This window comes from Hoplias malabaricus, chromosome 1 (assembly GCF_029633855.1).
Source record: "Hoplias malabaricus isolate fHopMal1 chromosome 1, fHopMal1.hap1, whole genome shotgun sequence".
In the NCBI taxonomy this organism is placed as follows: domain Eukaryota; kingdom Metazoa; phylum Chordata; class Actinopteri; order Characiformes; family Erythrinidae; genus Hoplias; species Hoplias malabaricus.
The window spans coordinates 16088374-16105139 of NC_089800.1; the positions used below are offsets into that span (position 1 = coordinate 16088374).

At 40.4% G+C, this 16766-nt stretch overlaps 1 protein-coding gene across 2 annotated transcripts; it reads left to right on the forward strand.

Annotated features, from left to right (window-relative positions):
- The first annotated feature begins 889 nt into the window (after positions 1–889).
- fbxo15 (F-box protein 15) lies at positions 890–12154 on the forward strand. 2 transcript variants are annotated; one of them, XM_066650007.1, is made up of 10 exons: positions 890–996; positions 1601–1685; positions 1872–1976; positions 2878–3108; positions 6536–6736; positions 7695–7818; positions 7938–8020; positions 9300–9445; positions 10584–10708; positions 11159–12154. In XM_066650007.1, exons 2-10 carry the CDS (start codon positions 1609–1611, stop codon positions 11426–11428), a joined length of 1362 nt encoding a protein of 453 aa, XP_066506104.1. In that variant the 5' UTR covers positions 890–996; positions 1601–1608; the 3' UTR covers positions 11429–12154. The 2 variants fall into 2 exon arrangements, with proteins under 2 accessions (XP_066506104.1, XP_066506865.1); XM_066650768.1 differs by lacking the exon at positions 6536–6736.
- The last annotated feature ends 4612 nt before the right edge of the window (positions 12155–16766 follow it).

Here is a 16766-nt window from a genome sequence, read left to right on the forward strand (position 1 = left end):
ATTTTGATACATATAAAGGAATTATGAGGTAAATAAATGAATAATAACTTTAGGATTAAGAAGTTGATGAATGATGCCTAAAGCCTAAAGTTGTATAAAATTTAAGTGAGGGGTCTTAGAGGTAAACAGTGAATGAAAAGCACAATTTCTCACAAGTAAAATCCCATTTTATATCACATGAATATATTCATGCGTAAACTCTTTAAGCTTCTTTATAAGTCCACTTTCCAATATGTAGGCTATAAGGCTTAGTAATGCAGAAGTATTGAGATAATGTTAATATCAAAAGGTTCAGGGGGTTAATAAATGAATAATAAACATTTACAAACATTTAAATTATGTACAGGGTATGATTTCATGACCTCAAAAGTATATGTTGAAAGCAGGAACAAAAGAAAATTGTGCTGAATTAATGATTTTCAAACCTCAATAAACTAAAATGTGCAAAAAAATAAAATAAAATAAAATAAAAATAAATAATTAAAATAGCCTCTCCATGGCATAGTGCTTTTTCCCTATAAAACACACACACACACAAAAACACTTAATTAAAAGTATTTTATATAAAACAAATAAAGTGTATAGTAGTCATATATTAACGTTATGTAAGAGTGTTACCGTGAAGCTAATTACTGTTTAACCCAGAACTACAATACCCATAGTGCAGGTGTAATGACGTAGATTCTGGAGTAGGTGAAGTTTGCTTAAAACATTAATTAAATTACATAAACGTACAGCACTTTGTTGTTCTTAGTTAAGCCGTCTTGTAATATATTTGAATGAGTTGCGATATCGTTGTAACATGCACTTAAATCGTTTCTATTCACTTAACCTGCTGAACGAGAGGTGGCGGTTTCCATGGCTACGGTTATACGCGCTCGCCGTCCATTTTAACAACTTTGGGTAACCAAGAACCTACATTCAACGAACGAACAGTTCTAAGAAGTAAACGAGCGGTTTGGAGAGTGGAGATATATCCTCGGCTGACACACACAGGTAAGACAATACAAGGTAATATAAGTTATTTTTTGCTGAAACCCATAACTAGAGAAGTTTAAGGCTGAATCCCAAATGTCTCCCTAGTCCCTGCGCCCCTCTCCCTATGTAGTGCACTATGGAGTGGGCCATGACATAACATTCAAACAGTGATTAATCTTCATGAAGTGTGGCGTTTAGATGTAGTCAAAGCGACTGTTTATCTAATATTTAGAGCACCAATTGAGTTTAGAAACCATAAGTTTCGTGTTCTGAAGAGTGCACTTGGGATGTAGCCCAAACTGTCGTTATATAATTGTGCGTTAATTAAAGCGATTGTGGCTCACAGATGAGTAAAACTGGCCTGAAAAAGTTTTAGAAATGTAGTTGAACTTTTTAGAGTATTTATAAACACAGAGGCTGAAGTGTGGACCATAATGTTCTCTTTCTGGGTCATTCTGGTCTAAAACAAAAAATCCTCATTAACATTATACACCGAAAAGAGAATTACAGACTAAATATGTGCTAATGCTGAAAGAGAACTGAAGAGTTCCGTACGTTAAAGTGACAGCTGAATTTAAACTTCTCAGTTGAACATATATCTTGTATTTGTTTTCTTAAACAGACACTGAAATGCCCCCAAAATCTCTGAAACACCCTCAGCGTCGGTCCAGATTTTCTGTTAAAACTTCTGTTAACTACATAGAGAGGTAAGCTGTTGAACTCATTCAGCGTTTTAACAAAATAAATATTCGTATGTTCAGAGTAAATGGCACTCACCTGTATTTTTAATTGAATAATGGCAGTATATTCAGAAGCTCAAGTGGTTTGTAAGCCACAGTATTAACACAGGCTCTTGTTAAAGAGCTATACCTCTTGTGTTTGACTTTGATTAGGATGCCACCAGAGGTCATTCTGAAGATTCTCTGTTATCTGGACGCTGGATCTCTCTTCTGCCTCGGTTTTGTTAACAAACACTTTCAGCAGCTGGCCAACGACAAGTGAGCTTTAGACATTTTTCATGTGTAGCACCTTATGGAACTGATATGTAACTCACTCACATACTCACTCACTCATATACACAATCCGTCACATCATCTCCACTATTAAGTGCTTAACATTTCACACATTGGTACACAATGGATCTCCAAAATGTTTTATTGTGTTTGTAAACCAAATCCCACTGAAGAGACTGCGTAGTGCATTGTGCATGAAGGTTTGTGATGTGGCACCACACTGCAAAATATTTCCGCAAAACGTAATTGAATGTGGTGACTGCATTGAGTATGGCCAGTGAGGCGGTTCTGATTGGACTACAGCATATTCTTGAGAACCACCCACCCAGTGAGCAGAGCCATGGAGCCTTGTGAAATTCTGTGAAAAATAGTGCAAGTGAACACCTATTTTCACAGGCTCTGCTGTTTTACAGTGGCCATAAGAACCAGGCTTCTTTGTGTGTACAAAACATCCATATTTATTTGGGGGGTTTGTGTTGTTCAGTGCCTTATGAGAAATGAAATTAAAAACATTTCAGTTAAGTTCTGTGAAGGGGAAGCGTGTAAGTTTCTCTAGAATGGAGAAATATTTCACAATAAAACACTCTCAAGCACATTATTTACATCTGAGACTTTTTCTAATGCAGACATTTTGAAAAAGCCATGTACTCCACCTTTAAAAAAATGCATACCTTTGTAGCACCTGGGTTTATGTGAGACTTATATTATGAAATATTACCAAATGTCATGAAGTGGGAAAATGTAGTGTAGGTTCTCTTTCCAGGACAATACTGTAGACATGTGCATATTAGGGACACAGGCCAGTTTTCCATTTAGGAACTCAATTCCCAGAACAGTTCCCACTCGGTCAATTCTAATAATAATAATGTACTGTTGTTTACTGTAGCGCCTTGTGGTATCGGTTTTACGCCGGCCAACAAGCGAAGGAGAAGAAGCGGAGGCTAATAGACGAGCTGACAGATGGCCTGGGTGCAGCTGATATTCAGGAAAAGCCTGAGGGACACTGGAGGAGACTCTTTTTCAAACAACTGACTGGCCACAGTGAGAACTGGAGGAGAAAACTGAAAGCCATCCACGCTTATACGGGTCTGCCGAGCCAAACCGAGCACATACTCAGGTCAGCCGGGTCATAACGAGCTATGACCGTCAAGGTTAATCGATAAAGAAATCACCAAATATTTGGATGAAGCAGCAGTGATTAGACATTGTCACTGTCCAGTTAAAAACATGTATCTCCATGTTTGTGGATGTTTCGTTTTCTAAATTATTTTTTAACCCAGCAGCTGTCCTTCACACTGTGTGAACATTTTTGTGCAAATAACTCACTTGAAAAATAGAATGTATGTTATGAAACATAAAGAGGCACAGTGGAGCTGCAGGTGGAGTCGCTGTCACAGCTGCCAGGGCTCGGGGTCCTGGGTGGGATCTCTCCTCCGATCACTGTCTATGAGCAGTGTGGTGTGTTCTCCCTTTGTCTGTGTGGGTTAACTCCAGGTGCTCCACTTTCCTCCCACTGTCCAAACACTGTCCCTCCCCCAAATAAGCAAATAAACATTACTAAAATCTGCAGAAGCCTGTTCTCTGTAGAGGATCTGGCACATATTTTTACCCAGAAATCAAACACATGTAAATCAAGTCTGTCGATTACTCGATTGCTTGCATAATCAATAGTGGCAGCTTCAGTTTGAGGCCCTTAGAGGGATTTTTCCAATAAAACCGGCTCTGTCTTTGACTTTTCTCCACTTAAAGCAGCAGGATCGTCTGCGCAGAGCTGGACTTTCTTGTCGGAGCGCGATCCCAGCAGGCGGAAAGCCGGCCGCCTCAGTTTTACTAATTGGCTCGGACTAATTAGGATAAATCACATCAGCGATCATGTGGCAGCGTGGCCGATCGCTTTTGTTTTGCTGAAACCTCTGACAGTGACTCCGCTGTTCTGAAGCCCGTGCCCTGTTAAAAGTCTCCTCGGGTCGACGTGTGGTTTCATCTCTCTGTTAATTAGTCTGCGCTTTTTATCTGTTTATTGTGCAACACGTTCGTTTTGACATTTCAGACTCAATGTTTTCTCTCCTGTCACACGTCTCATGGAGGAAACATAACACTGCGATACTTACAAGGAGCAGTCAGTCATTTATCCACCTCAGAGTACCAAACAAGATAAGATTATCCTTTATTAGTGCCACAGTGGGAAAATTCACAGTGTTAAAGTAATAAAAAAGAGGTAACAAAGAAAAACTTACTCAATGTAATTACTCACATGATGTGAAGGATCAAATGTTTTGTAGTTAAATGAATCAGTTTATGCTTCACAGAGCGGGTCCCTGTTGTGGGAGCAGCCTTTGTTTAACCTTGGTTTACGCAGAATCTCTGACACATCCAGGCCACTAGGTGCCATTACATACAGTGATATGGCAGAAACATTATATTTACATTCTCTGGAGTGATGGAGTTCCATACAGTATAATTTCAATCAACATCAGTGTCTGACCTCACTAATGTTTTATGACTGCCATCAAATATTCACAGCAATGTTCCTACATCAAGTGTAAAGCCTTCACAGCAGAGTAGAAGCTGTTACTGCAGCTACCGTTGAATACATTCTTATTTAAATATGCAGTGTGTAAGTTTTAGTGGTGTTTATTTGTGAAACTGCAGATTGCAAACAACCGAGTACCCCTCCCTCACCCCTCCTTCTCTTTCCAAACGTATAAGACTGGGGCGCCAGTCCTTCACAGGGCAACACAGACACACACACATTCACTCACACCTACGGACACTTTTGAGTCGCCACTCCACCTGCAACGTGTGTTTTTGGACTGTGGGAGGAAACCGGAGCACCCGGAGGAAACCCACACGGACACGGGGAGAACACACCAACTCCTCACAGACAGTCACCCGGAGCGGGAATCAAACCCACAACCTCCAGGTCCCCGGAGCTGTGTGACACTACCTGCTGCGCCACCGTGCCGCCCTAATAACCTTCATTCCTGAATAAATAGTAGTTGAAGGCCACACTACATGAGCCTATTTTCATATTATGGACATTCTAAATACTAGCAGGTTCTAAGAAAAGTGTATCATGATGTAATTTAACGCAGCAATTATAAGCTGTTGCATCCCCCCCACCTCCTTCTACATGAGATGCTGCCCCTTTAGTTACAGCCTGTTTGAACTTGTAGATAATGGAGTATTTCCGCTCGAACATGGCGGTGAGTGTTTTCTGAACCCCTCGCTGTGTACAGGTTTATTAAAGGTCATCCTCTGAGCCGGCGGCTCGGATTTGCTCAGTGCTCTCTTGGTGCTGGTGATCTGCGCACTGTTGTCTTAACCTCAACCTCTGATTACAGCTGCCGGGACTCTCCATTTTTCGAGTTGCTGAGCGTGCGGGAGTGGAAGTAATTGTGCTCCGCTCAGAAGCTCTGGTGAATTTGTAGAAAATAAATTGCTTGGCCCCCGTTCCTCGTGCCCAGACTCATCCCCAATGGGTCTCCGAGCTACACGGGCTCAGGAGGACGAGATTTACCTCCGTAATAATCATCTCCACTCTCTCCCAGACACAAACAACAGCCATTAAATCTCCCCGGGATTCTCCAGCTCCCTTCTCCCTCCCGCTTCATTCCTGTCGCTCTAATTGATGTCACAGGCCGCTTCTCTTCAGCTCCACCATGCATCATATCAGCGGTTCCCTTAACTTATCGGCTAAGCTTTAGGTCCAAACCAGCACTGACACATTAGCCTGTTGCTGAGAAGAGGCTGAGAAACCCAGCAGAACCTAATTTGTAAGACTTGCAACAGGTTAAAGTGTAATAGCAGTGGAGGTGTAGTAAATAGCCAGTGTTTTGTCATTTTCCCAGCTTTTTGCGGTAGAAAATTAACAGTAAACAAGCAAACAGATGATCAAATGCACAAACTCAAAGTGGCTGAGACATGTAACATCAAATGAACTTAATTGTAACCCCAGCTTGACACTAAGTGAAGGAAACATGCGCTTCTTTAAAGAAACAAGCATAAAACAACAGGCCTCTGTTCAGCCTGTTTCATACGGTCTGTTTTACGGAATTATTTTCACTTATAAATTCCAGCAGGTATATGTTCTCCTGATGGAATTGATGGCATACAGCCACATAAACATTAGTGAGATCAGGTGCAAGTTGAGTGATTGGTCCTGGAAAACAAAACACCACTCAACTCCAGATAACACCGTTCCACCGCTTCACAAGCCAGTGCTGGGGGGCTATATACTCTTTTAGCCCACGCTTGGCATTGGTTATTGTCACCTTTAGCTCATTAAGCACGTCTGCTTCAGAGCATCTCATTTCATTTCATGTATGTCTATAGAGATTATACACACTGTGTGTGTGAATTCACTCATTATATGTATGAACATATTGTTTCTAATGACAGGGAGATGTGCTGCAGATGGGTAAACCCAGATTAGGTTAAAAAACACAATATTTGCTGTAAAATCCTCTGTTGTCCTGAGTCAGAACGTGTGTGTGATGTGATGTGGAGTGTCAGATGTGCTTTGTGTGATATGTCGCTGGCAGGAGCATGTGTGTTAGATGGACGATGACGGTGATGGATAAAAGAGGACGGCTGAGCACTTTCGAGCAGAATGGGGTCCACTTCAGCTCTGCTGCGGTCACTGTTTTGTGGAATAAAGGAGAATGGCCATGTATTGATCATCTCTCTGAAATACAGCTTCACGGAGTGGTGCGAGTTCCTCTTAAATGTCCAAACGAGTACAAGTAAGCCCCTCGGGTCTGGACCTTTATTTTTAAAACATTTCTAGAAACATCAGTAATGCCTTACAGCTGCTGCAGTTTGTATGACTAATAACTACAGATACGTAAAAAAAAACTATTTTGGTATTATTTTATTGTATAATAATTTTTGTAATTGGAACATATTGTTGCAAACCAAAAGCCCTCATTGCTCCCTAGCAGCTCAACACAGTAACAGACAGAGATACTTCAATGGTTAATTTAACCTGATAATAGAGTTTTGAGGAAAATATCTTTCATTATGGTAATATTTAAGTTTACTTCTATTTTACTGGCAGAATGGCAAGGCAATTATTCATAGAGCAGCTTTCGTACACAATGGCAATTCCACATTCTTTATAAAAGTGTACAGAAATATTACAGTGGAAGAATAATTTAAATATTTTAAAAGCAATTAAAATATAAGACACAAATAAAACTGAAAAATAAACAACGCATTAAAATGGCCACTAGGGGGCCAGTAAAATGAGGCTACTTGTAATAACATAATACAATGATCAATAACAAGGTTAGAACCACTCACATATCAAATGAACAACACATATGATGTGGTTACGGATCCCACAGAAGAGCTACTGCAGCGCACACTGCTGAAAGGGTTAATGCTGCTCTGAGAGAAAAGGGTCAGCGCACCCTGCTGGGCATGTCCACCACTTTGCTCCCTCGTGCATCCGTGAGCTTTGGATGCTCATGACCCTGTCGCCAGTGATATATCTGCACTCTTCAGGTGTCACTGCAACCAGCCCATCAGTGTTATACACCTCACCTGTTAGTGGTTTTAATCTTGTGGCTGATTGGTGTACGTTACCGCTGCTTCAACCTACTGCTACTACGAATATTAATAATAACAATAATTCCTTATCTCCTTCTGCTTTAGTAAGAGCAGTAGTGCTGACACTGTCGTGTGGTTGTATCCTAACAGGCCCGGCTGGAGGTCCCTCGTAACTAAAGTGGTGTTGAATAAGGACAAGGGGACGTGGTGTGGTTCAGACAGAATGGTCAAGCTCCTCTATTTGGAGCAGGGCATCACTGTGGGCATCTGGCAGGTATCGGTGGAACAGAAGTATATTCATGATAATTACAGTATGATGTTTTTATTGAAACATTATTATGAATAAGAGCTGCACTGTAAACATCATAAACTCATTGCTGCGTAATGTTTCAGGAGCAGAGGGAAATAGCCTTTGTCTTGGCAAACTTACATCATCACCAGCTGGTGGAGAGAAGTCTCCTGGGCTCATCCACTATGTAAGGGGTTTTTTTTTGTTTTATTTTTTGACCTGAATGATCATTTCTTGGGTGATTTTCTTGTGAAAATCTTGAAAGCTGTTCAAATGTAAAGGCTCTCTCATCACTGCTAAAGGTTACAACTAGGGATGCAGAGATTTGGGAATTATGATGATAATAACTGATAAGATAATGTAGGACAGACCTGCTCATATCAATATGTAACCTTTTAGGAAATGGGACATTATTTCTGAACCATCACAAATGCAGTAAAAAGAATCAAATGCAGGTTTTTAGGGCAATAACCTAGTGCTGCCTCCACACTCCGCTCTATCTATAATCTTCAAACATCGTCTTAAATTATTGGTCAGATACTGATAATTTTCCCTGTCGTAGGCGTGTGTGTGTGTGTGTGTGTGTGTGTGTGTGTGTGTGTGTGATAAATTGCCTGCAGTGCATCTAGATTGGTTGTATGACGACTCCATCTTCTGGTGAGAGCGAACACTGTCTATGCATACACACACACACACACACACACACACTCACACAGAGAGAGAGAGAGAGAGAAACATGCACAGCCCTGTCTCCTTGGTTTCAGGGAATGTGAAATAGTCGTGCATTAATTTTGTGGAGGTTTATCTGACATTAATAAAAACTATTGCTACTTTTAACAAAATCTTACCCTGACCCTTGTCCTGACACTAAGCCTAAGACTTACTTTATCACTAATTTTACCACAGCCCCAACCTCAAGTCTATGATTCAAGCCTTAAGACTATAGCCCTAATCTTTCTCTAAATTGAATGCATGTCTTCACATTAAAATGTAATGATTATGCTGTGGGGACATGATTTTTTCTCATAAGGAATTTAATTGTGTTAAACAGTAAATATCATTACACACACACACAGTTCAGTAATCATTTCTGTCTGAGGACCTAATCGGCCTGTCCGGCTCATTCCACTTTCCACTTTCCTCCAGATTTTACGTCCGTAATTTGAGATTTTCCGTTTACAGCAGCTACATATGTGAGTGATTTTAGAGAGCAACCTAGAGACATAACTGAAATATCAACTGGTTTGTAATAGTCCAGTCTACACAGTGTAAATTATTGAACAAACTATCGGTTATAAAACAGCAGGTGATTTGAGCCTTCTGTTGTAAGTATCTGAAAGACTGTTGTAGTTGTGTGGCCTGTTTAAAGCCATTGATTACTAAACAGACCATCAGAATTATCAGTAACTTGCTCAATATCTAATATAATCAATATTGTCACACCTAGTGCTTATATTATTTTCCAGGCAGCATCACCCAGCCGAGCGTGTGGCCTCCTTCGACGATGTGGACCCGGAGTACGGTCTCCATGGATACACTGCTCACTTTGAGCTGCACAACACTGTGGAGAGCATCACATCTGCACGCTTCAGCCAGATGTTCTGCAGGAAAGGTTCATACGGTTATTTTTAATTTAGAATTTAAAAAAAAAAATTAAATCACCTCTGCATGTGTACATTTCTCCTTTGTTCCCAAATTTCGACTAAAGTAGATTTATTAACGTGCACTGACCACTCATTGCGCCTCTGCAGCAGCAGCCTTGGGATCTGGGTGGGTTTGAATCCTTACACAAATTAACGTGGATACAAATCAGCTGCTTGCGCTAAAGCAGGTATTTTTATAGATTTCTGAGTGTAAATAAGTGAACACATCCACAGCTACAAAGAGGACACCTGCAGTTTAATGGTTTTTGATGATGGTGATGATGATCTTCTACAGAGCTTTAGATGTGAAAGGCCCTTTACATTCTCTAGAACATTAGGGAGTCACCTGGATGATGCACTGGCAGCTGCTACACACCAGTGTCCTCACCACACACCAGCTATTAGGATCACACAACAGGCAGTGAAAAGAATTCAGCTCAGGGGGGGGGGACAAAACACAAGAAAAAATGTAGGGTATAGGCCCTTTAATGATAAGTTATTATTGTGCGGTTATTGTGCAATTATTATGATTAATATCATTCCTTAGAGGTTTAAGACAGGGGGAAATATCAGTGAATGAAAGCCTCGTAATAAACAGTGTCCCATTATTATAATTAAATCTCCCATATTCAGAAATCGGAGGGAAACCTGAGCTGCGTTTTAATGCGTTCCACTCCATCCACGGTCTGATAAAGTTTTATTTGTGCACTTTCTTTTAGAGACGCTAGAGGGTGCTGCAAGGCAGCGATTGAGCAAATATTTTCTGCTTTATATCCCCAAATAACCCATGAAGACTTGGGAAGTGACCAGAATGTGAACAGGCTGAAGTACTCAGATTTATTTTTTAATATGTCTTACTGTAAACAGTGTTTCCTGATTCTAAAGAGGGTCCTGACCCACACCTCGTCCAGCACCAAACCCGAGAGACACTGCTGTGAACCTGCCGGGTTTAGAGCTGCTTTCGGTTTACAGAATAGATCAGAGATGTGCTCCTGCTCAACGTAAAGATAATTCTTCCCCAAAAAATCTGCACGGTGTTATTTAGATCTGAAACACACACTGACTCTCTCTCTCTCTCTCTCTCTCTCTCTCTCTCTCTCTCTCTAGATCAGATAACTGATGGTTTTGTGAGTCTGAGGGTGATCAGTAAACAGAACAGATCTCAGTTCTCTGCTCTGTGTGGGGGAGTGAGTTTTCCCTGGAGAACCGAGGCCCTGCAGGGACACATAGAGGTACTAACACACACATTCATATCAACAGGAACAGAGCACATTCATTAGTGCTGGTCTTAATGTTATTTTTTGAGGAAAGTGACAGTAAACCCCTCAGCTGGTCATTATTCTATTATTTTTTTAAAATAATATTAAATAATAATGTTTGTAACAAATTAAAAAATAATAAAAAAGAGCACTTTTTACATTTGAATCCCTGCAGTGAATAATTCACTTGTTTTACCCAGATTTAAGATTCACTCTTCCCCCACTCTTCTTTATTAATAAAAATAAACTTAATGATAGTAATAAGTTGTTTTATTTAAAATTCTCCCATTTTAACACTTATTAACAACTAAATAGTCTTTGATTTGTAATATTAATTAACGTGTAAGATTAGCGCCCTAATTTTAGCCCATTAGATGAAACTTGCTGATATGGATATTTCCCTGTTTGTGTCTTCCTCCGCAGGGCTGCTGTACGCTGACCCTCACTGTTTTGGATGAAGCCGGGTTTCCGTTCTGGTGCGTCTCGGCTCCTGTAGCTGTGACTAAATCAGTCGAAATGGAGGTTCTGTACGACTGCAGTGGAGACGGTGCATGTTTACGATACGAGGACAAAGAGGGGAAGGTGGAGGTCCAGCTGCAGTGGGTGGAGGATCAGAAACAGTATTTTATCGTCAACCTCGTCATATCACTCTCCCTCGGTAAAATCAATAAGCACTTTGGGAGAAATTACTGAGACTCCATAGAAACTTACAGCTGACATCAGTTCAGAAAAGTCTCAGTGTGTTACTGTGTTTATTTAAGATGGACTTGGTGTGCAAATAAATACATTTGTGTATATAAATGAAGGAAAATTAAGGCCGTCCACACAGACCTGTTTATTAAAAAAAAAAAAAAGATATTTTCCTTTCTTAGATTTGAAAATATCCCCATCCAGACAAGTCTGAAAACTGCTGCCTTATCATGCCAGTCCAGAAGGGGGCCATAGTACCTCTTAAAGAGATGTAGTGCACTATGCAAGTCAAATTGCTGAATCTAGATCTTAATAGTGCATTATATATTTCTAATACAGCCTCATTTATACTTATTCATATTTAGGGGATGAGGAGGTATTTGCATTTCAGCTAGAGACAGGCACGCTGTGTGATATCAGCGTTTATGAAAATATCGTCCACATGAGAACAGTGACAATGACGTTTTCAAAAATCTCTATCTTGGAGAGCTTTTTCAAAAACCTCCGTTCAGTGACCTACAACCAAGTTTTTAACAATAAACAGATCTGTGTGGACTGGGCCTAAAGGAGCCATCAGTCATATTTCCCACTGATTCTTCTTGACATCATGAAACAGACGATATATATGGACTCCTAGTGTCCTGGACCCATCGTGAAGTGCTTGCAGAAAAATGAATTAATATGTAGCTGAGTTTTTATGTACATTGTGTTTTATATCATTTAACAACAGCGATGAGTTAAAGCAACTGCATCCCATTTTCAAATTAAACGTATGCTTGTTGCATCCAAAAATGTTGAAAATGAACTAAATTTGTGTGTTTTTCTACAAAAGAAAAGAAAACAATGGAGTAGGAGGCATTTCTCAGGAGTAGGAGACATTTAGCGTGGTCAGCATTCTTCTTCCTCAACGCTGATGACCAAAGACAGTAGTTAAACGTTTAATGGCAGATTGTAGATTGATTTTATTGCTGACTCTACAACACACTTCCAGCGCTGGAATGGCTTTTGGCTCCAGAATTTGATTGGAGCCGTTCAGAAATGAACATAAACAAGCCCCTATGGCGGTGTTATAATGGAACAGCCTTTGCGTTCCTGTCCTCCGAGGTCAGCGTGACCTTGAAGAGCTGCTTTTCTCAGGTCTATCTCTGGCATTTCCATTTCCTCTGTGTTATTAAGGCCCAGCGAAGGCCACAGAGCAGCGGCTGTCACCAGCGTATGACAGAGTGAGTAACTGGATTGTAGCTTGTACTGTTCGCCTCAAGGTTAACCACTCCTTATCTTAGACCAACGTCCCGAACACGCAGCGCTAGATATGAGGTCCTGCAGTTTATCAGAGCCTCCCGCCACAGCCAGTTTATCTGTAGTTAAAGCCACTCTCTCCGTTTGACCTTCAGGAGCCGTAAGTCACCTGGTGCCTCCGGAGAACCTTGAGAGAAGCAATTTTTCACATTTATTACAAGTTAAGCAGAACCTCCTGACCTTTACACGCTTTACACCCGCAGATAAAAGTGAAAAGTTTGCTGTGATGATGCTGTTAAAGGAGGCTTATATAACATACAAGTTATGCAAGTTTATCAAAGGTATCCAAACATGCCAAGCCTGGACTAGAGGGGAATAAAAGCCCCCCAGCGTCGGGCTGTGGAGCCAAGGAACTGTTCTCTGCAGTGATGGAGCTCCATCCGATGTCTGTGGGATGACACTAATCATTGGGAGAGAGAAGAAACATTGCTAAATTCAAATCAAAGTTTAAAAAAAAATCAACATAGAATACAGTCGACATTAGCAAATGTATAAAACGTATTTATATATATATTTATTTATTTATGGGGGTATAAAAACCAAAATACAGATTCAAAATAAGCATTAAACAATATGATAGATGTATACAGCGACAATAATATGACAAATGTGCAAAATATGGTTATAAAATAAATATATAATACAAACAGATCTAATAGAGCTCTAAAAAAAGAGACTTTATAAATTAACATAGAATGAAGGCGATAAATTTGCTTAATTTGATACTTAAATAAGTATTAAACCTGAGCTAAAATATTGTAAAAAGAGGTCTTTAATAATGTTCTTATTTAAAAATGACCACAAAAATAATCCTAAGCAATCATTAGGCACTGATTTCCTTTGTCTTAGTTTCAAGTGTTAAGAATGTTATTAAGGGGTTAATAGACTTCCTGTTAAAATAAAGGGTTCTTCAAGTGTTCTTTATTCAAGATGGAGGATTCTCCTGCGTTTTATTCCCTCTCCACCAGCAGCAGCAGCAGTGACACCCCTCTAAGAGCTTTATTTGGTGGAATGATTTGCTGTTTATCTCTCTGCCATGACTATGACAATTTTTAACATAGAAGCCATTTTAGTTGTAAACCTTATAATGATGCATGGTTTCTTAAATATATACAATACCTTTCTTAGAGCATTTAGAGCTGGGGCCACACAGTCCCAGTGCTCCCTAACTCAACACACCTGACTGAACTCATCAGCTCATGAACTAATTAACATGATTTGGGTCAGGTTTGTGGAGCAGGGAGCACAAAACCAAACAGAGCACAGAAATCAACTCCTCAGGCGTCTGGTTCCATTCACCACTGCTGTGAACAGTTCAGACTCGGTAGGGTTCTGTAATCCAGAGCATTTCACAACAACCCAAACCTGTCACTTAGTTTACAGTGAAAACGTCTGAGCACTGCTAGAGTTCATTATGGTCAGTTTCGTGGAGAGTAGTGGCATTTGAAGCTAAAACAAAATGGAAGACACGTGCATGTCTTAATTTTCCATGTTTGTTTTTCTGCAGAACATGAATGAAGCAGCTGACTTTGGCTTTATTGTTGTTCCAGCTTTATACAAGTGCACAGTGAAGCGAGACCGCACTCCTCCAGGACCACGGTACAATATGAGCAACCCAGCACCACATCCCTGACTACACAGAGTGAACACGAGCAGAAAACTATGCAGTAAATATGATAAATGCTATGAACGAATCACAATAGACAGGTCAGAGTTGCACTGACGCAGTACACAGTGCTGAGCACACTGTAACATGTAAGACACAGCAGGTGCTGCTGGAGTTTTGAAACCCTGTGTCCACTCACTGTCCACTCTGAGACACTCCTCCCTCATTGGTCCACCTTGTAGATGTCGATCGTCCTCTAGTATTTGTCGGCTGGACGTTTTTGGTTGGTCAGGATTAATTTTGTAATCAATCAGAAATGAAATTCACTGTCTTTTGCCCAGCAGGTGGCAGGATTTGTGAAATGATTGTTTGAGGCTTAAACCTAGAGTTCCTACCTTGTTCCAGAGGGATCTTGGCCGGCCCCTGTCTGCAATGTTTCTGTTGGTTCTATTTATGAAAATGAAATATTGATTTGTTCATTCATCCATCCTCTGTAACTGCTTCACAAACCCTGGACAAGTCCATCACAGTCGCTCACACGTTCACCCTGTCACTGACTCACACACTCACCCAGTCATACACACACACACACACACACACACACACCTGTGGACAATCTGAAACACTCGCACAGTCACTCACACAGTAAAACTGTTTTAGATGTGAGAAGGTGTTAGCCTTTAGTTTTTATTAAGATCTTTACAGAGTCCTCTAGTGGACTGTTAGCATAATGAATAATGAAAGTGTGTATCCAATAATGATGGTAGTTCAAGGCTAAATAATCCCAGACCTGCTGTGAAAGACATCATCTGGCGGGATTTACATTGCAGAGGTGAAGCGGAGTTCAGCCGTAGAGTCACTTCACTGCACTGTTCTGCTCCAGATCACAAAGGATCCGTCTGCTGCACTAATGCCAATATCTTTAAAACTATAATCTTTTTTGCTTCTGTTTAGAGGGGGATTAATGTTGTAAAAGTGTCAGAAGGATGACATGTTTTAATCTAAACCTAGCTCCGTGCTCATATCCTGTCATGTAGCATCACCAGCAATTAACCTGTGTGACAGGGGCCCAAACGAAGCTCAGCGTTAATGGAAATCCTGATGTTGAGCCTAAAAAAGCCTCGTTAGGGACAGAGACCGCTTTGGGAGTGACATGAAATTAATTGCTGCATCGAGGTTCTGAAAAACCAAAGTTAAATATTAATCAGGAGGAAGGAGCAGGAGACTGGCAAGTGGATAAATGGCTAAATGCCACTGGGAGGGTCCACACCCACCCACACACACACACACACACACATCTGAGAGAATGATGTGATTAAAATCAAACCTTCAGGGCTAAACTGGCTTTTAAAGAGGTGTTAAAGAGTTCATATCATACATTTTTCCTTTGTTTATGTGTTTATATAAAACTAAAACTATCCCAATCCATTTTTCCGTGATCAAGAGAATGAACCCATCCACAGCTACATTTTTAGCTCCACAGTCTTGTGTGATGCCCTGTGTTGGACTGGTGCTCTGTCCAGCATATGTTCCTGCTTTGTGTCCAGTGAGTCCTGACCCACAGTGACCCTGAACAGGATGATGCGCTAATAGACGATGATTAAATCCGTACAGAGAGTGTATTATATTAGGTGTACAAATAGGTTTTAAAGCCCTTTTGTGTAACATACGTTTCATTCAAAATTCAAGCCTTTGTCATTTTATGGTGACTGTTGTCAATATTATAAATCACAATTCTCATTTCGTTATTGTATATATGTAAAAATAACCTAAAAATGTAGTTTGAAAACGGTGAGTGATGACTTTATTGGGGGCTTCATTCGTTATGGACTCCATCAGGAAAAAGCGCTGCAGAAGCATGTGATTGGTTTGTTCTGTTCTTGGGGATAATATTGTGTCCAAAAATACGTGTGAGTTTTGGTTTAGACGATTTACAGATGGGGATTTCGTCGTTGGGGATCATGAGCATAACGTATTAATACTTCCTTTTTAAGGTTGTGTTTTATATATAATATTACAGTTACCAAAAAATTACCAAACAGCGGAGAATGTTTGAAGCTTAAATTACAATTATGTGTTACACGAAGAAACCCTTAAGCTTTAAAACTGATTCGTACACCCAGAAATACATGCCGTGAGTGGGGTGGCATAGTAAAGTCTCACTTTATATTCACTCATACACACTTCACACAGCCTGCACTGCGCTGCAGAACCGATCGTCTCTGTGAGTCAGCAGCTTTCAGACCAACGTTAATCAGGATAGAAGGTTTTATGGCGTTGAGATGCAGAAGTTGTGAATTGTAATGAATTGAAATGTTGACTTTGAGTTGCCACATGGTCTGGAGAGGAGGAGAAGTAAAGATTAAAGAAATGAGTGAGGGGATAAAGGTGGGGTACAGGCTGAAGGAGAAGTCCCCTCTGTTAGTGTCTCCATTT